At 39.5% G+C, this 25,689-nt stretch overlaps 2 protein-coding genes across 9 annotated transcripts; both read right to left on the bottom strand.

The window, feature by feature from the left end:
- Positions 1–15: 15 nt before the first annotated feature.
- Positions 16–18,979, bottom strand: ocrl (OCRL inositol polyphosphate-5-phosphatase). Of its 6 annotated transcripts, none has more exons than XM_056382837.1 (24): positions 18,420–18,979; positions 17,766–17,845; positions 15,177–15,268; positions 14,788–14,826; positions 14,303–14,416; positions 12,748–12,945; positions 12,344–12,578; positions 11,796–11,936; positions 11,572–11,673; positions 11,356–11,470; positions 11,090–11,206; positions 10,673–10,854; positions 10,199–10,310; positions 9,586–9,695; positions 9,198–9,333; positions 8,924–9,034; positions 8,563–8,728; positions 7,754–7,989; positions 6,998–7,021; positions 4,716–4,835; positions 3,649–3,733; positions 3,186–3,313; positions 2,946–3,057; positions 16–2,277 (listed from the first exon to the last, which is right to left on the bottom strand). In XM_056382837.1, the coding sequence occupies exons 1-24, from the start codon at positions 18,471–18,473 to the stop codon at positions 2,153–2,155; spliced, it is 2,934 nt and encodes a 977-aa protein (XP_056238812.1). In that variant the 5' UTR covers positions 18,474–18,979; the 3' UTR covers positions 16–2,152. The 6 variants fall into 6 exon arrangements, with proteins under 6 accessions (XP_056238812.1, XP_056238810.1, XP_056238809.1 ...); XM_056382835.1 differs by having other exon boundaries at positions 11,796–11,969; positions 14,788–14,823; positions 18,420–18,978; XM_056382834.1 differs by having other exon boundaries at positions 11,796–11,969; positions 18,420–18,977.
- Positions 18,980–20,285: 1,306 nt separating this feature from the next.
- Positions 20,286–25,689, bottom strand: si:ch73-335m24.2 (protein eva-1 homolog C). Of its 3 annotated transcripts, XM_056382107.1 has the most exons (9): positions 25,528–25,671; positions 25,331–25,384; positions 24,259–24,464; positions 24,001–24,124; positions 22,983–23,135; positions 22,594–22,737; positions 22,438–22,509; positions 22,270–22,350; positions 20,286–21,120 (listed from the first exon to the last, which is right to left on the bottom strand). In XM_056382107.1, the coding sequence occupies exons 3-9, from the start codon at positions 24,409–24,411 to the stop codon at positions 20,735–20,737; spliced, it is 1,113 nt and encodes a 370-aa protein (XP_056238082.1). In that variant the 5' UTR covers positions 24,412–24,464; positions 25,331–25,384; positions 25,528–25,671; the 3' UTR covers positions 20,286–20,734. The 3 variants fall into 3 exon arrangements, with proteins under 3 accessions (XP_056238082.1, XP_056238080.1, XP_056238081.1); XM_056382105.1 differs by lacking the exon at positions 25,331–25,384 and having other exon boundaries at positions 25,528–25,689; XM_056382106.1 differs by lacking the exons at positions 22,270–22,350; positions 25,331–25,384 and having other exon boundaries at positions 25,528–25,686.

Raw genomic sequence — 25,689 nt, 5'->3', positions numbered from 1 at the left:
ACAGAAACACAAAAGAACTTTATACATAGTTTTATTTCTGTTAAATAAATTAAAAGTACCAAAAAATCTGCAAAGTTGAAAACAGGAGCAAGTGTTTCCTTGCGTACCTTTAAATGTACCTTAATTTTTATGAACAGAAACTGAAGACAAAAAGCACAATGAATCCACACAAATACATCAGTTGGTACGGTGGCATAAGACAACACTTAAAATCAGAGGTTATTGATTATACTGATTTTTCTGTTTGACATGATGAGGGTAATATTTCTACAGACAAAAGTGAATAACTAAATGCTATTGTATAATGGTTCTCCCACATCTGAATCACCAGGAACTATTCCTTCAGGCCCAAGCCACATTTTGGCAAAGCTCATTTCAGTTAAGGCCAACAGAAGAATCTAGTGCTCCGATGGCAATAAGGCAGAATAAACTATGCAAGAAAGGAGCAACTCAGGCCAACAGGCTTATCCTTTTTAGTGCCATGATTGTCAGTGTTGTCACATTATGTCATATGCTCACATCGTGTCCAACGATAAAATATTTTGAAGTTCCTGGAGCATCTGAGGAGAAAATCTATGGGGTTTTCCGGCATTACTACACTGCAGGAAATACTGAGCAAAGTAAATCACTTTCATAAATGTGAATATTCTTGTCAACTGTGAAAGCTAATGCTGACATCTACTGGGAAAAACTGTTAAATAGGAAATACTGTTCATTCTACACAGCACAGAAGTTCCTTATTTCAATAACCATGACAGGTTTTGCAACAGTGACTAGGGGAAAAAAATAAAACCTCTGTGGCACAAATGAGAAAGTTGCACAAAGACAGGCTGTATCCTGCAGAGTAATGAGCCACTAAATCTTGCACCCAGAAAATGCTGCATCACTTAAAATAAGTATTACTCATCTGGATTTACTATAAGGAACACAACGGCTGTGTCTTGGCATCACACAGGCGTAAAACGATGAATAATGAGCTTTCAGATGAGGCAGAAGTGAGGAAAAAGACATGTAAACAAACACAGACATTAACATTACCACTTTCATGACAAACATGACAGACTGTAGACACCATCACAGATTTGCACCACCATACCAACAGTCAAATACCCATGTAACGATCACTGCAGTATTTACACCATTTAAGACATCGAGAACCACAGAGGGTGACTCTTCACTCGATTCTGGTTGACCAGGAAGTTAGTGTGTTAACAGACTTGTTTTGTAACTCAAGAGGAACTAGCAAAACGAGATGTAAGGCTCACGGCTGAAGTTACACAAAAACACAGCACACACTCACGACAAAGAGTTTTCTATAACAGGATGATAAAAACAACTGATGAATATTTCCAATGAAAACGTTTTTAAAACAATGCAATGAAAATAAACCGTACGGTAATAAGAAACAAAAACTGTTCAGGTGGTGCAAACTTGAAAGAAAAAAAATATATAAATAACAGTTAAAGTACAATGAACATAAGAAATAATTCTTTCAGATATCTTAACGTTGTCCCCCTCAACTAAAATGCTGCAAAATGAATGATTGTCATGATTTATCTTAAGCTTAAACATTCTTAGTGACAGTTTTTAACGATTAACCCATTTCAAACTATTTAATGATTTCAATAGTATACTTGTATTCAGTCTACTTCATCAAACATCAGGAGTTTCCTTTTCTTTAGTGTAACTGAGTCTTTTTCTTAGTATCTACGGATACATAGTGTTTTCACATTCATACCACTCACTGTTCAGGGGTGATTTTGGCATGAGCACCTACAATAAGGAGCGTCAGCTGAGGACGAGGACAACTCTAGTCTCGAGGCACAGGTCCTTTAGGTCATCAGAAAGTGCGTAGGCATCGGTCCAAACCTCTGCCAAGTGCTCCCAAATCCAGTGAGTGGTCATACTATTAATGAAGATATGACACTTGGCAAAATCATCACAGTTCTAATTCAAGTCTGGGGTACCTCTATCATGGGAATTTGTGACAGGTAGGGTGCAGAACAGTTGCATTGGTCTCCAAAAGATGACAAAATACCAAGTGGATCATGTTACACAGTGTCCTACAGGTCCAGGTCTTGTGCCAAAATTGGGCCAGATTGGGAATTAAATTCCGAACCCGACTGATGCCATGAGGGTCCCTTGACCTCGCTTACTCCTCGTCTCCCGCCATGAGGAAACCCAGAATGAAGTCGATGGCTTTCTGCCGCTCGTGCGATGTCTGCCTGCCCACCAGGTTGGGAGGTGGACGGATAAGGAGGCTGGCAAAGAGGGTAGCTAAAATACAAGAAGAAAAATGCTTAACTAAATATAAAAAGACTTTTTAACTTTGTCTTCTATCAAGCTAAACACCTGAAAACAATAGCACATGCTCTCTGATCAGTAGAGTCGATATAAGCAGTTCAACATTCAGTAAACATTCATGTCACATTAGTAGGATATTTAGTGGGATGGCTACCATAAAGATGCCGAGTAAAATGCCCGACTGCCAGAACATAAGATTAAGTAATGCTCTAAAATACCAACTGTATCTTCCACAACGCTGCTACTATTTAGTGGTGACCTTTAAAGGCAGGTTAATTAAATTCCATTATCTTTTGCCTGTGAATGTATTTAAGGTGAAGAGGACAGTTGCGGCTGGACATCATTTCAGAACTTCTCAACTGTAAAAAGTCATGCTACGTAAATTTAATGGTCACACATCTCTAAAAAAGAAATCTGTATCAAAAAGCTGCCTTTATTATTATTATTATTATCGATTATTATTATGATGATTATTTTTAAACAATACAGCATCCACATCCGAATAGTCTAAAAGAAAAATCTGGTACAGTCAGGCTGTAGGCTAAATATTTTAAATATTAAACATACTTGATAACTAATTAACTAAACTGTTTACTAAGCAAAGTATGGTAACCATAAGATAGGAGCTGTCTATGTCATACCTATGAGGCTGGCTGTTAGGTTGTTGTTGTGCGAGTGCTTGAGAAGCTCCTTTAGAAAGGCCATTAAGTAGCGAAACACGTTGCGGTGAGCCCGGGGCAACTGGGAGATCAACTGTAATTCATCAAAGTGCAGACAGATTAGTCATATAGAAAAATGCATTCACACAATTCACACATTTCCTAAAGTTGCTATACGTCATATTTTGCAGTCTAAACACAAACAACTAGTGATCACTGTACCTGTTTGCAGAGGCGGCTGTCATGAGCGCAGTCTAGGCACCTTTGGTAGAGCTCATAACACACCACTGGCTCCGGCAAGGCCTCCAAGAAGATCAACAGAGCCTCAGCTACAGAGTGGTTACAACCAGCTACGTGATGAGTTAGGGAAGAATAAGCAAACATGGGGCTGGACGTGTGCCTTGGACCACAAATTTTCCATTTGATCATCTTCAAAGCCTAACAAAGTCATCTAAAATAACCCTGTTCGCTCAATTTGGACATCACAGTGTCACCTGACCATTATTATTATTACTGTTATCACCAACATGGTCATACCAACTCACTCTAATGACCAAGACACAACAGGGTCAATGTGTTAACTGAGTAAGTATGATGAATGTATGATGTAATTTTATTTGCAGTGATTGCCAGACTGGGTCTCGGTGAAATGTGGGCCAGTGACTGGCTTCATAAACGAGGATACGGATGGTGTCTGGGATGCTGGTGTCCAGACAGTCGATGATGCTCTGCAGCTCTTCCTGTAACCCTGGTGTCTGGAACAGGTCCTCCTGAGAGACATACAAAGACAAATGTGGAACATTTAAAATAGTTCTCACAAGAACCCATCTAACATGTGTGCAGACACGAAGTGAGGCGAGTTTTAGAGGCGGTGCAATTACATGAAAAGTTAATGGAACAATGCCATTAAATGCAAATTTGCCCAGGGCAGTGTGAAAATGTTATCAACTCAGGTGAAAAAAAATTGCCTTGTATTCCAGGCCTTTATTGATCTTCTTCATGAACATGCAGAGACAAGAGGTAAAATGAGAGTCAGGAGGGAAACCGGTACATCAGCAGTTTGGGGCAAATCACCACAGGCTGCACAAATGATCCAGTGGTCAAATTTGCATGAATGATACAAAACAAAAACTCCCTTCACTTTTGTGCCTGAACATACCTCAAGTGTTACAACATAAGGTGCATAATACAACATGTTGCACAATATAAGTACATGGATTATAAAGCTGGTATTATGATATAAGACTAGACTACGCGGGATTTTAAGTATTACAGTAATTAGACCATTGTCATTTAGTGGAATGAACAATAAATGCATCTATCCACTAAACCTCTTGGACTCTAAAAGCACCAAAAGGCATTTTAAAAATATTATCATAGCATGTACTCAAAAGTACTTGTGTGAAAAATACTAGAAAATATAAAAATATATTACACAATAGGCGGTATTCACATGTATTACTCCTCTGAAGAAAACATGAAAGCTCAGACAGGTACTACACTTGCTTAAAAGTTACAAAAGTCAACTTAACATCACAACAATTACTCAAAGAAGACTAAGTCAAAACCTAGTGTATGAGTGGGCTGTGTATGGTCAATGTGTGAAACTGAGGACGTAGTTGAAAACCGCTGTGAACAACTACTTTCAATTCATGACATCACTGCATTCCAGCCAAAAACTACATCCCTCTCCTTCACAGTTCAGCAGTTTTACCATTTTTACAACTGTGTTATTAGTTGGCGGCTTCTCACCTGATCACAGGACTTGGTGAAGAGGTGGTTGACCAGAATCCACACCTCCTTGGGGATCTTTAGAGGTTTGTCCTCAGTACTCGCACCATCCACCATCAGGAAGTTCATCTTTGACTTTTCCTGATAGGAGAAAAATCCCTATGTTTTACATTGACAAATTGTAGCAGAGACATTAGATCCAGTAATTTCCAGTAATAAAAATACCGGAAAAATGATCTGAATACATGACATTATTGCCCATACTATGCGGGTCATACTGCTTTGATCAAGTGTAACAGTGACTAGTGGGATGACTGCACATTACACATCTGATCAATTAGTGATGGAGTAGGAGCAGCAGTCAGGGGTCTGGAAACTTGAAGGAGAGCCATTTTACTAAGAGCTGGATATCACATTCTTTTTGTCTCTGCAAATGGATCCCCGAGACTCATGAGAGACATCCAAAAATAACCACAGCTATTGAGGCTGCACATTAAGGCAGCAGAGACTGGAGTAGGCCTTTAATGGGGGATGATGCGAACATGCAGAACTAATATGATATTCTTTAAAATGTTTTAACACACAAAAGCTTTTCCTGTGATCCTTAAGGATATTTACAGTGTGAAGAAACTTCCAGGGGGGGGGGGGGTTCAAATCCAAGAAAGCTGTTACATAAAATTTATTAACCTGCTACATTGTAAAGGAACGGGGAAAAATATATATTCTGAATGACTCGGTGTTCACTCATGCAGCTATTTTGTTTCAGTAACAAGTTATCAAATGGAAGAAGAGATTTGTCGCCAGGCTTCAAATGAGTGTCTGAGCTTAGCTGAACAGAATCTAATACTTCTCATTAGCTTTAATCATGTGTATGAAGGAACTGTGCAATGAGGGTGACCTGCTGTGAAATGAGATTTAGTGTGTGTGTGTGTGTGTGTCTAACTTTCACTGGACTGGTGCACTCTGTTCTAAGTGGGTGAGGGGAGATTTAATGGCTGACTGATCCACACATACAGATTAACTAAACTGGTCTGGTCTGGTCTGTGATAGCCTTGTCAGCTTTCTGAAATGTAGGGTGAGTATACACTGATTCAGTTTTCATATTAGCTTGTACAACTACATTGTAACAGTTGTAAACAGCAGTAAAGTTTCAGTGTGCAATATTGTAGCTGAACAGGACTGTACCTTAAAAGAATAGTTCAACATTTAGGTAATATGCTTACATCCTTTCTGACTTTGCGAGTATTAGACGAGAGGTTTGATACCACTTTTGTGTCTGTACCTCATGTATGGAGCTGAACCCAGGAGGTGGTTAGCATAGCTTGGCGTAAAGACTTGAAGCAGGGGGAAAATAGCCTGGCTCTCTCTACAGTCAAAAATACACCTACCAACACTTCTAAAACTTACCAAAGAAATAGTTGAAGCACATACCTCCACTGAAAAATCACAAATTGTTGTGCTTGTATTTCTGTTTGTCCACAGACATTCTATCAAAGTTGAGTATGGCTCAGCTTTACACAGACTGCACTGTAACATCATTCAGCAAGGCACTGCAATCAAATATTTAGATTACTTTGTAACGTGAACACTGTTGTATTGTTTGCGTCACGATACTCACGACGAAAGATTAAATAACTGCCACCAACATGACTTTCCAGAGTCATAAAACCCTGTGCCAGAGCACTATAACCCACTCTGCAGGGTTTTGGTATCTGATAAGCCTTCACATTCATGGATCTGTTACTCAAACTTCCTGTAACTCAGACTTCCTGTATTGGATATCTTGTCTCACTGGTGCCAGAAGCAACACAGCCCCTTTCACTGTTTTACCACAGGGCCGTTTTTAGGCTGAACCACACTTGGAGGTGTTGTAAGTATATGTATGACTTTTAGACGTGTCTAGCTGTTTCCCTCTGATTTTCAGTCTTTATGCCAAGTTAGCCGAATCACCTCCCAGCTCTCACTCCATACTTAACATACAGACATGAAATTGGTTTCAAACTTCTCATCTAACTCTCAGAAAGCAAATAAAGAAATTTTTCATTTCACCTTGTTGGGCAACAGAATAACAAGTTAATGGTCCAATGACTTAAGGAAAATTTGTACTGTAGTATTTGAATCTTTAAGGTCAAAGTTGTTTGTTGTTATATGCCTGATTCTAAAAATACCTGAACCAGATTCTTTTTTTGATGTGAACAATTGAGGGCGTCAATAAAGTGTCATAAAGCAAATACCTGACCTCAGAAGTCTACAGATACATTGACCCTGTTCTGACCTGATCAGTATCAGTGTTAATATTTTACCTTTTCCATGTAGCTGTCCTCTCCCTGAGCAAGAAGTCAGCCCACAACCACAGTGAAGAGTTGGAAAGGAATGATCAAGGCAACGAGAGGCGATGAAGGGAAACAAAAGAAGAAAGAAGAAAGTAGATAGAAGTGCTATGTATAAACACAATCAAGAAAGTAGAGAGATTATGGATTGTTTTTGCATAAATCATTTGATCAAATACACCAGGCTAGAATGAAAATGGGACAGTTTAGTAGAAATAAAGGAGTGCTGAATGATAGTAACACTATATTCCAAAGAAAAATCAGATTAAGTCAAAAATAGCACTACAGAAGCAGACAGAAGTGATCATGTTAAGACCAGAGGAGTCTAATGGCTAAAGTGGGTCTAACCTGAGTCAGTTTTGCCTGTTCTTTAGGAGCTCCCTTCCTATGTTTTTGCCACTTCCTCGTTCCTTTGGCCCCTCATGGCCAGAAATATACAGACATTTTATGCTCTCCAAATATAGGTGCTCTCTGTGACTGAGTTTACCCTAAGGGAATGAACAAGTCCTCACGTGTCCCCGCCCAGGTTTCAGGTGGTGAAGCCAGAGTGAGGAACAGCCATCAGATTACAATCTGAGCTGAACGCCTCTGTGCATAGGAAAGCTTAGGTGTCACAATCAGGGTTTCAACTAATCTGAGGAAAATATGCCTTTGTTCACTAAACCTACTACTTTAAATTGTTCTGACTGTATTTTTAGCTTCATGACCACTGTATTAGCTTTCCCTCACCAGGTCAATGAGTTTGGTGATGGGGATCTCCCTGATGGGCTTCTTCATGCGGCACAGAGTCTCCAGCGAGGTGCCAAAGCAGCTGGGCAGGTATTTGCCAGAGATGGTAATGAAGTAGTCTTTGCCACGGTCCAGATGGAGCACCAGAATGTCCTCGATGGCGTCCTCTGCAGAGTTCAGCAGTGTGACTGAGTCTTTACTGACATAAACTTCCAGATAGATCTCCAGGGTCTCAGCTGTTCGGGAAGAAAAGTTCACAGAGAAACTTTGTGAGAAGCATAATGAGAACATTGTCAGAGGAGCTGCCTCTGCACTGTTTCTTTATTGCAAACTAAAGGAACATCATCTTGCAAGGAAACATGCATATTTTGAACTGTGCCTTATTTATCTGTTATTGTCAGGAGCACTAATCATCCACTTTTCCCTACTAGTTGTCTTGTTATACATTCACAAATGAGGGTAGAAAAACTTTACAAATGTGAGGGGAATTAGCACACTGAGGAATCAGACAAGCTGTTAGTCTTTGTTACTCCTTTGCATTGTAAATTAATTTGAAAAAATACTGCAAATGAGAATTCCACAATTTGAAAACACCTAATTTTTTTGAATATTGTGAAAAGTCACTCTAGTTTGATTTTTCACAATATTCAGTGGTAAACATGCTACAGTACAAAGATGTCCTTAAGACACTACTAAATTTATAATATCCCATTTGCATTTCCAATAAGTAAGATATTACATAATTAGATATCTACAATTTGAGGTAACAAGCCAAAACACAAGGGACTAATTAAGATAAAAGGACTTACTGGGCTCTAAGAATCCATCACTAGGCTCGGCACGCAGCCAAGGCTTGCAATATTGTGAGTCATTGAGTTTGGGGATGAAGGCAAAATGACAGGGGACCTGCCCGTCATTTGTTATCAGGAAGCGCTGCTTCTGAAGCTGCCGGAATTTGACATTCTCAAATGTAAACTGAAGGACAAGGAAAAAGAAGAAACATTAATAACAGACTCTCAGTAACTTCATCCTACAAAACAGACTACCATAGACTACTTGGTTTTTGATTTTTTAAAAGTAATTAGTGTCTGATTTTATATCAGGATGAGGAAACATAATACAGATGTTTATTATGATCAGCCCATGTGTATGTGAGGACTTCATTCTTACCTCCCTCCTGCTCAGAGATACAGATGGAAGGAAATCATTCTCCATTCTGTCCATCGCTCGAACAATCTCCTCAAACACCTTTTTGTGTCGCTGCTCATTTACAACCTTCACCTGTTACACAAACACATTTGTTACACATTTATTGATTTTAAATCAATAAAAAAGTATTCATTATATCAAACTCTTACATATTCTCACAATTAATATCGTAACCTTGCATGTTTTAACCAAAGTTTCAGTTTAAGGTGTTTTATTTGACAATATAGAGTCTTACCCCTATACTGAAAAGGGAGCTAACGGGCTTGTGATCACTTGTTTGCAGCTCCATGTGACTTCGGTATTTTTGCTGCTTGACATTGTTGCCCCTCCAAAGAATTCTATCACACCACGCCGGAACACGGCACTTCCCACTGCAGGAAACAGTTGCATTTTCATTGGCAAAGTCATGGGTCAGACATCAGACTCACATGTAGTACTGCTGACTCTGTTAGTGTAATGATAAAGCCGGAAAAGGCCAGAAAAGGCTTCCTTACTCGCAAAATGTAATCAGGATTCCAAAGAAGAAAAAGCGAGGACAAGTTGGCAAAAGCAGTACAAATCCTGGAGTAAGTTGTGTATTCAATCATTAAAAAAACAGATACAATACAGGGATATGTTTTTACCTCGAGTCCCATCGATCTGTTTTGGGGTCATACTTGTACGTAGGAGTGAAGTTAATCTCTCCCTCCATGAAGTCTGTGAAGGCTCTCTTTGTCTGCCTCTGAATGTTCAGCTACACATAAAAAGTGGCAACATTGTCAAGTATTAGTTGCTGAAAACTAAAAACTAAATCCTTCATTACTGAATCCTTAATTACGGTCACAATAAACTGAGTTAATGAGGTAATCATAACAAATTACAGTAATCCTAAACACATGTAACAATGATGTTTGCAATACTTAGGTAACATTTCACACCAGAGTATTTCCAAACTCAAGTGCAGATGACTGATACAAACAAGCATATTTTACCATAGTTTCCTATACTGTGCAGCTACACTAGAGTTACAGCCTAAGAGCCTTACAAAAGTCCAAAACTCAATTATTTTATGTCAAACTCACTCATGTGGTAAATTATTCAACACTTTTAAAACTGTAGGCAATTATAGACACACAAGCTGTAATAAGGGCCAATACATCTGTATTTAGCTAAAAGTACAGTCAAAATTCTTGTTTCCTCTTTCAGCTGTTGCTTGTCAGTGAACAACAAATAAATGTAGAGAAAACACAGACTCACCTGATCAACCTCCTGAAGCCTCTTTAGCTCGTTCTGAGCAATGAGCTGTTTGACTTCAGACGCATCGTACATGAACAGACGATAATTTAAATCCCCAAGCCAGATTACAACACTGAAACACAAAAAGAGACAGAGAATTAATACACGCACAACTTTATAGTGAATATGATTATCCTCACAAACAGTAAGATCAAGTCAAGAAAAACTGTAGTCTGTATGTTTGTAAAGCTAGTGAAGACAGTAACACTGACTAAGTTAGTGTTTTAAGTAATAAGAACTTTAGCAAAATACTGGAAATTATGAAAAAAAATCATCTTTGTATGTAAAAAATAAAATAATAAAACAAATCAGTTACAGTCAGATGTGAATATAACCTCAGACTGACCATACAAATACAACCAATGAGTGTGAAATCAGACTTTGCACATTCATCCAGAGCTGTTCTCACTGAACGTGAATGACGGAGGAACTCACTCATGCTTGACGATACTGAGAGGGGGGTGCTCCAGTAAGTGGAAGGTCATGCGGGCACATATGTCTTTGTAGTCCTGGTTGCGGCGCTCAAAGTCTTCCACATGTGCTGCTAGATGTGAGTTTACGATGCAGAAACTAGTGTTGTGGAAAACAAACCTCACTGCCACACCTCCTTTGTTCCCCTGCAAAGAAAAAAAGATATTTAAATAAAAGAAAAATAACACAGGATGTCAGTTTGACATCTAAACAGCCTCTTGTTTTAATTTAGGCAAATTAATGCAGGAATAAACATGTTTAATATTACATAAATCAAACAGACGTCAAGTGCAGTTTACAGTAAATACTGCAAAAAAAACCTTTTATTATTTTATTATTTTATTAGTTGAAGCAGTTGGTCTAAATTTCATGTGTACAAACCATTTTCCCCATGATTCCTGTCCCCACGTGCTCTGCAGCCACTTCTTTAATGTGATTCTTGAGATTCTTTTTGACAAAGACAACAAGCATCATCCCAACTAGTCGTATGATCCGAACCTGTAGAAATACAAATTAAAAAAAACAAAACAAGTTAGTGCCTATTCCATGTGTCCTACTAACATGCAAATCATGCTTTCATCAACACGAAGATCCAACAGTCCTAAAAAGTACTGATTTAATTCTAAGGAGGCATTTCTCCTACCCACCCTCTTGTACTTGGCTTTTGGATGCAAACTTCTCTCCACAGCTTCCACCCACAGCTGCTCCTTGGACGAGTCCATGTAGAAGAAAGCTTCAGTGCTCAGGTCCAATTCTTGAAAACTAAAGTCATAAACAAAGTCATGGTGATATTAAAGCAAGAAAAGAAGACAACTTTGTACAACTTCATAGTCAGAAAAGTGGTGTAATTCATTCTTACTGACCCCAGAGCGTAAAGATCAGGAGGTTCTGTGTCACAGCAGAGCCACGGCGCAAGGGTGCTGTCCGGAGGCTGGCCGTTCACATTCCACGTTCCTGTGAAAAACCTAAAGACAATACACACAGTGAAGGGTTAGTGGTGGCAGAAGCAGCAATCTGCAGTATTTTTGAATTACAAGTTCCCCTGCATAATCACATAAATACAAAATCAAACATATGCTCCTCTCACCTAAAGTCCTGGATGTCGACATATTCGTTTTCCTTCTTCCCCAGGCGGTGTTTGATGAGGTATTCTCTTTGTCCAGCCTGGCTGGAGAACATGGCCTGTCTCATGCTGTTTGTGGTGGGGCTCTCACACCAAGATGGTGGCCTGTCCACACGGTCAAACCCTGACTTAAAATGACTGGAATGGAAGAAATTTGGTATAATTTAACACCAGCAACATTTTGGGCTTATTCCAATTTGGGATACAGATCAGATCAGCTTCAGATCAAGTTCTAGACACATCAAGGAAAATTAAAGCAGGATAAACCTGACCACAAGCTGGAGTGCCACAGCAATGGGTCTGGATACTTTTGTAAATGAAAGATTTCAGTGTTTGATTTTTAATAAATTGTATCCATTTAAAATGAAATCTACAATGGAATAAAGATTGATGGGGTCTGAATACTTTCTGAAGCCACTGTATGAAATCTAAACCATTTAAACTGATATAAATATACTTTGTAATGAAATATCAGACTCCAGTGTTTCTGCTGTCCTGACAGGTTAACTTACTCTGGTTTGGTGTTGGTGATTAAGGAGTTGTCTTTGGCCCTCTCTTTAGAGACTGGTGTAGGAGGCAGAGGAGTGGATGGAGTGTAGGAGGCTTTGCGAGGAGGTAGAGGGGGAACAGGAGGAGGCTCCCTAGAGGCAACTATTCGATTCTGGTGGTTCTTCTTTTCCTCCACTTTGAGAGTGTGGTTGAAGTTATCTTCAAAGCCAAAGTCTGAGGCAAGCGACTGAACTGGATCTTCAAGTAAAAAGAAAGTTCAAAAACAGAGGATTCAATCTAACAGCAACAGAAATTAATTTGGAAGAAATTATAACTGAAACTGTTATGGTGAGGGCTTTGTTATCATTTATGCATCTTTTTTTCTTAACTGATTGATTTTCCTGGAAACACAGTATCTGTATATTACCTGTGTTAGTCTGATTTGTTGATGTGACATTGTTGAGTTTGGGAGGCAGTGCACTGGCAGATTTGGATGGGTTAACTCCCTCAGAGCCCACAGAGTTAACAGTCTTGTTTGCTCTTTGCGGTGGGATGGGGACTGGACCTCTCGGGGTTGTTGGAACAAGGGGCTCCATCGCTTTGGATTTTGTGAGTTTGGATTCCACTGAGAAGATTAAACAACATTGTTAGAGGGAAGCACACAATGATCCAGGCTCAAATCAACTTCACTCAAACAGTAGGAACATCATCCCAGGAATTATCTTAAATTGTGTAACAGCTACAGCTTGCTCAAGAAAAACAAACAAAGCCACTATGAAGCTAATATGAATTATGAAACCTTAGACTTTACTTAAGTAAATTCACATCCTGTTCCAGCTGACCTCTCTCAATGTAAATATGAGCTCAGATAAAAATGAGCCAACACCCACAAGAGCTATGTTGTCATTAAGGAAGCAGAGGTTGGTAATACAACTGAAGACGACTATTACTACAAGATGTTACTACTATTAACTAATGAATCAGCAAATTATAGTAGTTGCAGTGAAACTGGATGAACAGGTTCTCAGTATAGAAGTAATTACAACTCAGTACCCCTCAATGATCCAGATTCAAAACATATTATTATTAGCCACAGTTTACATACACATAAACAAGAGGCACTTGGATGGCCAAGTGATGTTCTGCTATGATCTCCATGACAAAAGAGCATGTACAGTATGTTCTAGTAGTTTGTCATCAGGAATACGAAAATAAAGTTATCAAAAATCTGTTGTACCTCATTACTATGCAAATGTATGGAGCAAGCTGGTTCACAAGTCAGTTTTCTCCTAATTAAGCTAATTAGGTCATTAATTAGCAAAGATTTTTCATACCAACATGTCTGTCTTTGGATACTGCTGCTACTACTACTACTAATGAATCCTTTATTTCAGCATGCTACAGAAGCAAATCTTCCTATGCAATTGCTTTTAACCTCAAAATCCAAATATCTTGAATATATTGAACACATAAATAGATCAAATATCCATTAAAAAAAGAAAAAGGCAGCACATACAAAAAAATAAATAAATAATACAAAAAAACAAACACCACCCTTGCCCAATATATCATGTTTCTTTTCATCAACTAATTCAAAATGCTCTCACAAGATTCCCACTACTTTGCAGGGATGTTGTCATTGCACACTGGACTCACTGCCACATCTAGTAATTTATTTTGGTGTGGGGAAAAAACTGTTACGCAAGTTTGCTCATTCAACTGATGAGTATGGGATAGTGAAAGCATAGTGACGCGAGCTTTACTCCCTTCTGGCTCTATTCACAGAGGTGGGCTGGAATGTTTAAAGATGGACCTGATTTTAAAAAAAATGGCAGAAAAATTAATCCTTCCACCAATGTGGCAGGAATACACAGGGAATCAGCGAGTGGTGTTATCTACTCTCTGTAAATAAATGTTAGATGAGTGATTAAATAATTAATCATCCAATTGCTTTGGTCTGTTGAAAGACAGTGGAGCCTTACCTTGCTGCTGAGCACTCTTCACCTGAGCGAAGAAAGTCTGAGTCCGATCATCATCCTGCAGTTCCAACAGCAGCTCTGGGGCTTTTTCGCCTTTAATTCGTATCCTAACAAAGGCTTTAGAGGGGTACAGAAAACACAAACATCTTGGGCACATTCAGACTTTGCACATTAGAAATACAGACTGTCTCAAATACAAAGCAAAGTGATTTAACAATGAGCCAATTCAGCATTCTTTCAGTGAGCCTTGGTAACTCAGGACCCATGTCTGCTACCAAATAAAGACTTTTAGCTGAGGGCATGCTCTAAAAATGTAGTACGGTTGAATAGGGGCCGTCTTGCAATAGCCATGTTTTAGCTCTCTTGTTGATACAATGCAGGACATTTTTATTTTTTCCAGCTTACTTGAAAGACCAAAATGTAATCTTTTTGAAAACGCAAGTCGAAAGAGGAATTATCTAATATGGAGAGAAGAAAAATATACTTACAATCTACTGCGAAGTCAATAAGAAAAGCTTCTTCAGCTTCTGAAACGAAAGAGGAACGAGAACTTAAAAAGTGCCTATGCAGTGTGAAGGTCTGTTGTGGTAGTAAACCACAGTGGTGTCATACACAGGCTCTAGTTGTCATGTGCTGATTTTTAAAATTTTGTCTTCCAAGTGCAAAGGGAATACCCCCTGGACTTCCACTTTTAAACCATTGTGCAATGACACTGAGTCAACAGTAACACTACTATACATAGGGCTCAAAGAATGTGCAGTCCAAAACACAGAAATGGAGAATAGTCTGTAGCTGTTGGCAACTTCAAATATCATGGATATTTGATTATACTAAGCATACCCGAAACAGGTAAAAAAAAAAAAGAAAAGTCACTTACCTCGTACAATTTCAAAATTACCATTGATGGGTATAGACAGCTGAGCCACTGGACGAGACACAACAGCTTCAGGGGTGGCCAAAACACCCAATCTGGATGAGAACAGCATAGACTCTCACTTAACAACACTTAACATCAGCTCTGTGATGTTTTAGTATCATTTAAGACTATTAAGAAAAACATCTAAAAACACAAAGACAGACATAGAAGCAGCAGTGATTTCTCTTTTTTTCTCATTACAGCCATTCTCTTGCAATTAAAACTGTGTTTCATGCATCCAGCATGCAATGTGAAAATATTAGAAAAACTGAACATTTGAGATGCAATATGGAAGTACTATTAGGATTAGATCATAATTATCAAGTGATTAAAATGTGAATTTAAGATTTTCAGAAATCTTGCACATGCCCACATGCAAAAGTCTCCTTTGGTCGAATTAGCAGTTCAGTTATTTTCGTTAAATAAGCAAACAATGGCACAAAATGAACTAGCAGGCGTTCTGTTTCAGTCAAATTTTGGTCCACTGTAAGAACCTGGAGCAAACTGAGAGGAGCTCAGCTTTGGGTCATTAAATAGTCGATATAACTAGCTTCAAATCAGTGATGTGAGTTAATGTAGGCAGGGTCATATTTCGCTCTAACAATGGCTGACTAACAGCCAGGGTCAAAGCAGCACACTGGGCACTGCCCACATTTCCCGTCCACTGCACGGTAAGTCTGATTACTGTTGAGAGGGAAATGATTCAGCTCCGCTGCACTAAATGTGTCAGAGGGACTCACAGTTACGCAGAATCAGCAAGGGCCCTTCTGATGCTGTAAGCTACATGACAACAAACGACGGAGGATATCCCTTCCACAAGACGGTGGATAAAATAAATGAAATAGAATTGGTGTCCATGTTAACTGAGACTTTCAGGTATGTTGCTTCAACTTGATGTTTATTCTTGAGGCTATTGTTTATAACTTTAGCTGCAAAGTCTGCTCAAAAATCATAAATTGTTATGACTGCCAACACAGGAAAAACTGCAATGGCAAGGATGACAGGTGGTACAAGTACATCCTCACCAACACTGACTGATCTTTAATTAACAACACTAATATACAAGCTCAAAAATGCAAAATGAGTTCAAAAACCACTTCAGGCAGTTTCAGGAAAAACAAAACACTGTCAGATTCACACTGGTATCTACTACAGGGCTCTTGTATTATAATGTGCTTCTTCTATCATTTTGTTCACCCTGAGACAAAAGTGTCTTGTGCCACACAATTCAGTCAACTTATATCACATAATATTCATAAGATGATAGATATGTTATAATATCCGTGGCACACCAACTGAAATCCTGATATCACCTGAGTTCCATGACTCTTGACTATTTTCCCTGTCAGGATTGCTCCTGAGTTTAGTGTGTGTGGTTTTAACACAGTTAGCTGAGCACGTAGCCTGTGTGCCCATGTGAGTCTCATTACAGTCCAGGACTAAGTGGAGGAATTCTGAATAATGGGTAGTGAGCTGGCTACTGGTGGGACTAATTGCTTTCTCCCTCGCTTTAGTGCACGCCACAACCTGTTACAAACAGAACTAAAACTGATGATTTAACATACCCACTGCTGTCACCCACAACATCCTCGTTCACAAAAATGAAAAAATGCTAGAGCTGACATGAAAACAGCATCAGGTTTTGTGCATGTGACTGACGGATGACTCCCAGCTGAGAGCAAATCTGATTGGGCAGTAGGGTGATGTGTGTAGAGAGCCCTCCCCATCAGCTGGAGGGCCTGGGTTAAAATCCTGTTGATGTAACACCGAACTAAACCACTACAGCTCCATGGTCAGGACTATCCCATAACTGACTCTGAAGAGGAGGTCAATGAAGATTCAATGATTCCTGCAGCAACAAATTTCTTTCAGTTCAGCAACTGGACACCTGACACAGCAAATTTCTGTGATGCAACATTTGTTTCATGTGCACAGGCGCTGCATTTGGCCAGGTATTCTTGCCCTTTCATCTGGAAAAAGACTAAATGTTTCAGTTTTTGGTATTTTACTAATACACCTTACATATTTGATTTAGCCACAACAACTGCCTCCAACAATATAATGCTTATCTAAAGCCACTTGCTATAAAATCTATTCATTAGATAAGACTAGACAACCAGCCATAAAATACAATAATCAAAAGGTACAATCTAAATCATCTTGTCTATTATTCAGTGTTCCCTTATCATGGTTCACACCCTATTGAAACTACCATGACACAAGTTCATTTGTATGTTGAACACAATATTTCAGTTCTTAGTAAATACCAGAACAGCTATTTGGTGCATGTCATTTGAAGACTACTGAAAATATAAAACAGTCCCCAAATAAAGAGGCCTGCGCTGACACTTCAGATCTATCACAGCCAGCAACTAACTTCAAAACACACACAGAGCTGTCGAAAACTTAGATTTCATCAGAATAAAGCAGAACCTGAAGGAAGCTGATGCTTCAGATGAAAAAAAATTTAAAAATTTACATCTCACTGGATTTACCCACTGCCTGACAGAAATACATTAATTTTCAGTCACCAGGTTCTCTGATACTTACATAAACTCTCCACTGCGCTCAATTAGTGACAGTAGTCTGGGCTCCTTCTGGCCAGACCTCAGCTCCTGACCTCTCACAGTGTGAGCAGCACAATCAAGGAATTATTGTGAATGAGAATGAGAAAGGCGCTTGGACACATCACAAGCACTGAGGTGTTTATTTTAATTATCCGCATACAGATGCTATTAACTATCATTTTGAGTTAGTATCTGTGTGGTTAGTCAGAAGAGACTCAGAAGTGATGATATCTGTTAGAAGAAGCCATGCTAATTGAAAATTAGGAGGCAAATTAATGTGACAAATGTGACATAAGAGAGAAAGCAGTTCAGTGGCAGCTACTGTAGCTAAATTAAAACTAAATCATGGCTAACGTGACTGTTCATAACAAGTGGGTTTAATTAGAAGACACTGGTGGTCATGGTGGCGTAGTTAGTAGTGAGCTGAATCAAATAGTAACTGTAACTATATAACAATCAGGTTGTTAAAGTCACATTAGCTTCATTGTTAGATACTAAAATACAGCTAACTTTCACGTATCTTGTTATCAAATGATTTCAAGTTAGCCGAGTTGCTAACGTTAACTGAGGGCTAACGTTAGCCAAAGGGCTAAAGCAAACTGAAAAGACTCCTAATAACTTAATTCAAAAAGGATATTGCCAAGCACTCCTCCTTGCATATTCCCAAAGAAGTATCCATTCTTACCGACATAAAATAAATAGCAGTTTATCAGTGGCTATAGCGACTTTCTGTCGGTTCGGTCCAAACGTTATGGGCAGGGAAAGTTAAATCCCCACCCGGTGCAGCGACGGCGACGGCCTTTCCGGTGTGACAGCTGTTTAGCAGTTGGTTGCTAACGCTTGTTAGCTTGTTAGCCAGCTGTTGTTGGTACTGTCGGATGGGGTCACAATCTTCAACAGGCACAAGTCGAAATATCCCAGTTAGTGTACGCCATACCGGCAGAAAGCTTCAAATATCCGGCTTCTCTTGAGTTCAGCTCGGTGTCAGGAGACAGGTTGGTCGGACTACATAGCTAGGTAGTTTGCGGCGGATTCAGCACCGTAGATAGCAGAGACAGTTTGGTATGTGGACTGCCCACTTCTTCCCTCCCTCACCCTGCCGCGTTATTCGTCTGTTCGGTTTCATTGGCTTCATTTTTAACGGTGGTATGAGGAAAGATAACGCCACCTTCTGCCTCGGAGTGTTGGCCAGAGACCGGCTGCAGCTTCTCAGTCCTGTCCCATAAACACCGTCAAAGAACATCTGCAACATCATGTGGTAAATTCATAATTACCAATGTCTTTCAAGCTAATGCGTGTCATGCTCATCTAAGACACATATGTTTGATGGTGGAATTTATCTACTTATATAAGGCTGCAAATAATGATTATTTTCATTATGGATTCATCACCTGACTATTTTCTCCATTTATCAGCTGATTGTTTGGTTTCTTAATTTTAAGTAAAGAGTGACAAATGCCCGCAGAACCCAGAGTGACACTGTCACAATGCTTGTTTTGTCCAACCAAACCTCCAAATTACCACATTTGAAAACCTAGAATCATAAAATATTTGTCATTTCTAAGAAAAATTAATAATAATAATTCATAGAAGTATTCATTTTTGGTCAGTCAATTAATCATTTCAGCTGTACTTGTATTTGCTGTTGAGTAGACTAATCGATAAAAACAACAGAACATATTTTATAAGCTCGTAATATGTTTTGTATGTAAAAAGTACCTAATTTTGGCTGCACTATAATTATGGTGGAGTAAAAATTACAATATTTCCATCTGAGATGCGGTGGAATATAAGTATAAAGTGTCCTAAAATAGAAATACTCAATTAAAGTATAAGTGCCTCAAAACATTCAGATTCTTCACTTAAGTAAAAGTATCAATACAAAAATGTAATAAATACTCCATTATAAGTGAAAGTCCTGTATTTCAAATTCTTTTTAATTGAAAACAAAAGTATTATTAGAAAAATGTATTTAAAATACCAAAAGTAAAAGTGCTCATTTTGCCAAATACTGGCCCTGTGACGAATATATTATTTTAAATTTCATTATTAGTACAGACGCATCAATGTGTGAGCAGCTTTTTATTGTTGTAGCAACTCAAGGTGGAGCTATTTTTAACTTTAGTTCAGACCAGGCGTTACATCCTTCCAAAGTGGCCTCCCAGTCACAAATCCTCCTCTGCAACCTGTGGTTAACCCTTCTTAATTACACATCTCTAAATGAGTTCATATGCTCTGCAGAGCTTGTTTTCCCAACAAGTTGATTTTTCAATTTCCTCTTAGATCTACAGTCCACAATGTGGTTTTAACATTAGGTTATAACATACACTGCTGGATAACCCTTGAATTCACCTGTCTGACAGATACTGTCCAGCAAGATGGATTGTATCCAGAGTGGTGCACAGAGTTTTACTACTAGACATTAAACAGAGGCATTGTTTTCTGCAGTCGCACCCCACTGACACAATCTTTATTGGTTAATAGGACTTACACTGCAATAAACTGTATACTCAGTGGCCACTTTATTAGGTAAACCTGCATCTATTGCAATGCAATACAACAGCTCAGCCATAACATCTCTCTTTACAAAGCACATAAAGTTCAGTCCTGGTGACACTGTGTGAGGTGTGTTGGGGGTGCAGTCCAGTACAACACCATTACTAAATATGAGCTCAGACCTCTGTGTTATTTTATAAAATAATATCACATTTGAAATGAATGTAAAGATGTCAGTCCCAATAATGATTAATCACCTAGTATGTTAGGACTTCATGTATTTGACTCATTATCTTTTATGACATTTTATGAATGACAGAACACAGATATGGAGGCACAGTTATGTTCATTTAAAAGTAAAACAAATGTTCATTTAAGTAGAATAATGTCAGTTTGCAACTTAAATTGTATGGCAGAACATGCTGTAAAAGTAGCTTCACTAATACATGACTTCTGTCAATTGTTGTAGGTTTTAATCTTGTGAATGGCATAAGGGCTGGAGTCTCGGTGTGGCCAAATGTCTCCATTGGGCAGATCCCTTGTCTGCTCAACTCCACGATCAACCATCTCTACTGTCAACGTGGAAGGACTGAAGATGTCAGTTGTGCGGTAGGACTGCGTGAGTCGACAGAAGGACGACGTGTCTGAGATCTCATCATCGTAGAGGTCCTCCATGAGCTCCTTGCGCTGTCTGCGAGATGCTTTCAGCTCATAGTTCAAGTCAGAAACCAGATCTTTAACATCTCTCACTAGTGTGGAGCGCAGACCAAACACGCAGAGCAGAAAAATCAGACCAGCACAGATGCCGGAGACGAAATACAAAGCCACTTTCTCTGGTAGACCTGGAAGAGAGGCAAGAGAGGATTATGGGTCTAAGTAGCTCAAAAATATGTTGGTATTACACACAGCAAATTAGCACACCTGTTATAGGTGCAGTCTTCTGCTCCAAACTTTCCACTTAAATACCATACAGGTGTTTTTGCCTTGTGTTAGCCAACAATCACATATCCTGTACTTTGTAGTAAGTTGGCGTTTCGGATTGATGAGTCTGCATGCTGCTGAGTTCACTTATCAGTGTTTTATGAAAATCAACTTGCAAAAGCTTCAGCTGAAGATAGGTAAGTGTTCACAGGGAACATTGAGTTGTTTTAATATATTGTGTAAGTGTTACATTATTAGTACTGAGTGATAGAGTTGAAAACACTGTTTATGTGTTATTGAAGCACACATTAATACTGTCTCCACATTGACGGATTGTGAGATACCACTGGGCGCAGAGGACCAGTGAACCCCTGCATTGCTCACAGTTATCTGCCATCTGTTTGCATGGTATTTTTCAGGTTAAGTTCAACTGTAAAGTTCTGTTCTGGTGGAGCTCAAGCTTAAACTTTAATGTTTTGTTCATCCGCCACATAAAAACAGAGGCTGTGCTTTCTGAAACAACCCACACTGACACTTCTCTCAACAAACATTATACAAAAATCGGGCAAAGCCTGTGGTGCAGGTTATATTTTCTTGAAGTAGAGTTACGCAGCTTTCAAAGATATTTGAATTGCTCAACTAATTTTAATGCAGGCTCATTGTACCCTGGTGCTGAACAGCTGTACAATATTATGAAGTGGAAAATTACCTAAGATATAATAAAAATACGGTAAATATCACATCAGGCTTTCAACTGCATGCACAAGGCTACAATAATGAAAGGATTCAATGTTCACTATGAACATTTACATATCATAAGCAACTTTCAGTCATGTGCAATCAAATGTTTTTATATTGTAATAAATGGAAAGGGATTCAATAAGAAGATCAATTGCACTCATCCACCTAAAAATCTGTGGCATGCCAAAGAAAACTGTGAGCAGCAATACAAAGTATTTATGTGCAAAATAATGTGCAAGAACACCTGTATGGGCCTTTAAAGTATGATCTACAACAATGAACTGTACATGTAGCCCCAGCCGGAGGTCCACAGGCATCAGTGCACATACCCAAAATTTTTTCAATGATCTCCAGAGAGTTGGTTAAGAGCACATTTTGAGGCCTGTAGGTGGGGCCAGTGTACCATCCACCTGCAGGTGAGAGGGGTCTGGGCTCAGACACCAGTCAAACTCTGCTGCTTGCTATAAAACTTGTGAACATTCAGTCTTATCTCTCACCATGTGTGTAGTCCGAAATCATGAAAGGATCGGTTGAACCTCTGCCCACATCTTCCAGAAGATACCGGGGAACTGAAGAGGAAATGAGAGACTTTTACATAATGCAGCAAACCATGTCGCATCTGTTACACGCAGTAACGTCCCCTTGTCACTCACCACACGTGAAGGACACCCGCAGGTGTTTCCTGGTGCCGGGGAAACAGGGGTCCCCAAAGGTTTGAGTATCGGCCAGGACTGAGCAGTTTGATCTGCCGTGACACCTGCGGGACACCTTCCTCAGGGCCGTAGGTGACAGACACTCTGTAATAAATTGAGATGCATGATGAATAGAATGCAGAAATAAGTGTAATATTGTAATATTATGATCTGATTTCATGTCTAATCTCTAATATTGCAACATTATGAATGATTAATTTAACAAATTAATGTATACTAATAAATGAACAGGCCACAGAAATTATTTATTATTCTCCTCCATGTTTATTCAATTGATATTTGTTCCACTATTTGGCCACTCGATGATGCTTAAGCGCCCTGTTTCAGACCCATGTCATTTTGTGATCCAGCTTCGTGAGGACAGTGAGGACTGCCATGCAGAAGGTGTCCAAACGTGGCTGAGTAGATGGCGAGGACGGTCTCATTTTTACACATCAGCCTCAGACGCTCATTTTCACACACGAGTCTTGTGCGGTGGTGCTCTGAAACACAGATGACACGGATGAGTTTACAAGTGAGGACATAAAAAATGGATTTACAGTACCAGTGCAACTTCAGGAACATTTTCTACTTATATTTGTTTATTTTGTTTCTGCTGCTCCAGCACAGTGGAAATCATGTCTACTTGTATTGCTATCAAAGTTGTTATTGTTGGGTGGTATGTGTGTATATCAGAGGCCTCGTATTGTATTCAGCTAAACTTTGCCATACTTTTTTTTTCACAGAACAGTAACTCCGGATTTTGTTTTTCCAAATGTTCTTTTAATGGCCAGTATAAAAAGGAGGAATCATTACAGCAGGCAAACACAACATTTCAATGTACTTATTTTAAAACAGACTAAAAATTGGGACCCTACCCTTGAACTGTGATTGATTTATCTCGCCTATCTGTTATTTGCTTTTTATATTTTACTAAAATGGTCAGAAACTAGTGGATGTCTAAAGAAAAATACTAAGTCAAGGACTTCTTACAGGATTTCCCAATAGCTTTCAATGATATCACATGATCTTGAACGAGAAGTGCGATGGAAGAAATCATAACAGCTACTGAGCTCACATGTCTACAGATACAGAATATCTCCATGACAACCGAGCAAAATCTGTTGAAGACTCTGTGACATGGTTAAAAGCCTGGTACAAAACTAGTAAGTGTCAAACATTGTCAAACTATATCCAAGGACATTCAGTAATAGATTTAAACATGTAAGACACACAGTTTGTTTGATTAATACTGTCAATTAAGCAACATAAACAAAACCACGAAACCACCGGCTGATAGGTTGGCACGCTCATCATTAGTGCTTTGGTGATATCACTGCCCACGTATTTAACATCTCAGTGGCCTACCTGGTCTGCACTTGTAGGAGACTAGGAGGTACTTGCTGGTGAGTGGACAGGGGTCCTGCCCAAACACTGGACTGAGGACAGGGATGTGACAGGAACGGCGATCTTGACACTCTGACAGCACTTTCTGCAGAGGCAAGAAATCATGTTGACTAACCGTCATCTGCAGCGTGAGTCACTCATCACAGCATTTTAAGAAGGCAGAGCGCTTTACTAAAACACAGACTGAGTTCACATGCGTCTCACTGTGGCTTTGGATACCTCGATGGCAATTGGTGAAGTGCACGCCGTGTCCTCCTCCACAGTTGTGTTGGTGTTCGCAGAGGGGCACAAGTGCTGATTAGGAACACGCCGTCCATAGAAAGCTGACAGGACTGCCACAGACGTCCTGGAGGGACACTCGATGATGAGCATGTCTCCTTCACATGCATGAGCCGTGTGGTTCTTCAGAATACTGTGAAGATACACTAAAGAGAACATAAGATGAAGCTAATTTCACTAAATTAGTTTTAGTAGCAGGTATAGTCCACAGTATGATGCTAATTAAAGCAAAAGTTGGTTTCTAATCTCAAACACAGTGGTTTAATGTGTCACCCACTTATAACTCCTGTTTGATTGAGATTTGATTTATTAATAGCTTTTCTCTCCATGGTAGTAAAGTTGAAATGACTGGTAGACCCAGTTATCAGTACTAAGTAATGCATAATTTTGAGGTCCTTCATTGTTCATAGTTGGCAAGTCAGCAGTGTGACTTGCTTTATTTAGCCCTTGCAGCTGAGTCCTGGCTGTCGCCTGGGTGTTGTCTCAGTGACTGGCTGTAGCTGTCCAAGACGTTATTTGGACTATGACCACACATACAAACATCCATGACAATGACACATAGACACTGAACTAAGCCTCCCCTCCCATGTGTGCTTCCTGTGCTCAGCCCCCTGTGTCTTGTGTGTGTGTGTGTGTGTGTGTGTGTGTGTGTGTGTGTGTGTGTGTGTGTGTGTGTGTGTGTGTGTGTGAGTGGCGGTTTGAAACCTCGTGGAGCAAATGTGAGGCAGTACCAGGCACTCACTCACAATGAGGCTCCTCAGAGCCTGCAGCCACACAAACAAATGGAGATCTCTGCCAGGGTCAGATAGAGAGATACCCTCCAATGCTCATGATAGTGGTTGAGACAAAAGCTACCTTTGGCTTTGTCTGAATATATCATCGTTGACGACATAATGTTATCAGTCAGACAGTCCAAACAACAAAACAGCTCAATATAAACCCAAGTCAACTGCAGTTTATTTATCACTGTGGGAGTATCATGTCCTATTCTGTGACGATCTTAGTTCAGGACCTGTTCCGCAGCCTCTTCACCCTGATTCTGGTCCCTCAGCATGAGCTGCACCAGCTGTTTGGAAAGCAGGATGTGCAGATAAATTAGGGAGTGTTGAATGTCTCTGTGAAGCCTCCTACACAACTGAAAATTAACCGGTCAGCATTTTTACTTTCTCCAACAGAAGCATTTCCTGATGTCAAAAACAAAGCACTTACTAGAGAAATCGGGAGCCGCATGTGCGGTGTGCATCTTCAGAGCCAGAAGGAGAGGCAGAAGACGGAAAGACCGGCAGAAACTCCATGGTACTGTCATCGTGCATATCCCGCATGACAGACCCCAGGGTTTGGTTGTAATGAGTTGTTGTGCAATTGACTGAC

This window comes from Seriola aureovittata, chromosome 8 (assembly GCF_021018895.1).
Source record: "Seriola aureovittata isolate HTS-2021-v1 ecotype China chromosome 8, ASM2101889v1, whole genome shotgun sequence".
NCBI classification, from domain to species: domain Eukaryota; kingdom Metazoa; phylum Chordata; class Actinopteri; order Carangiformes; family Carangidae; genus Seriola; species Seriola aureovittata.
Note: the sequence above shows the minus strand (reverse complement) of the source record. Positions and strands in the feature narration are given on the sequence as shown.

Excerpts from the sequence above, each read along its gene's own strand:
- ocrl (XM_056382834.1), bottom strand. The coding sequence starts at position 18,473 with ATGTCGGTAAGAATGGATACTTCTTTGGGAATATGCAAGGAGGAGTGC. Across the intron at positions 7,022-7,753 it reads TCACCAAACTCATTGACCTG|GGAGAGGACAGCTACATGGA; the intron begins GTGAGGGAAAGC and ends CTTCTTGCTCAG. Across the intron at positions 4,836-6,997 it reads AGGACAGCTACATGGAAAAG|GAAAAGTCAAAGATGAACTT; the intron begins GTAAAATATTAA and ends TTCTCCTATCAG.
- si:ch73-335m24.2 (XM_056382105.1), bottom strand. The coding sequence starts at position 25,624 with ATGACAGTACCATGGAGTTTCTGCCGGTCTTTCCGTCTTCTGCCTCTC. Across the intron at positions 24,465-25,527 it reads TGCGGCTCCCGATTTCTCTA|TGTATCTTCACAGTATTCTG; the intron begins GTAAGTGCTTTG and ends TGTTCTCTTTAG. Across the intron at positions 24,125-24,258 it reads CTTCACCAATTGCCATCGAG|AAAGTGCTGTCAGAGTGTCA; the intron begins GTATCCAAAGCC and ends TTGCCTCTGCAG.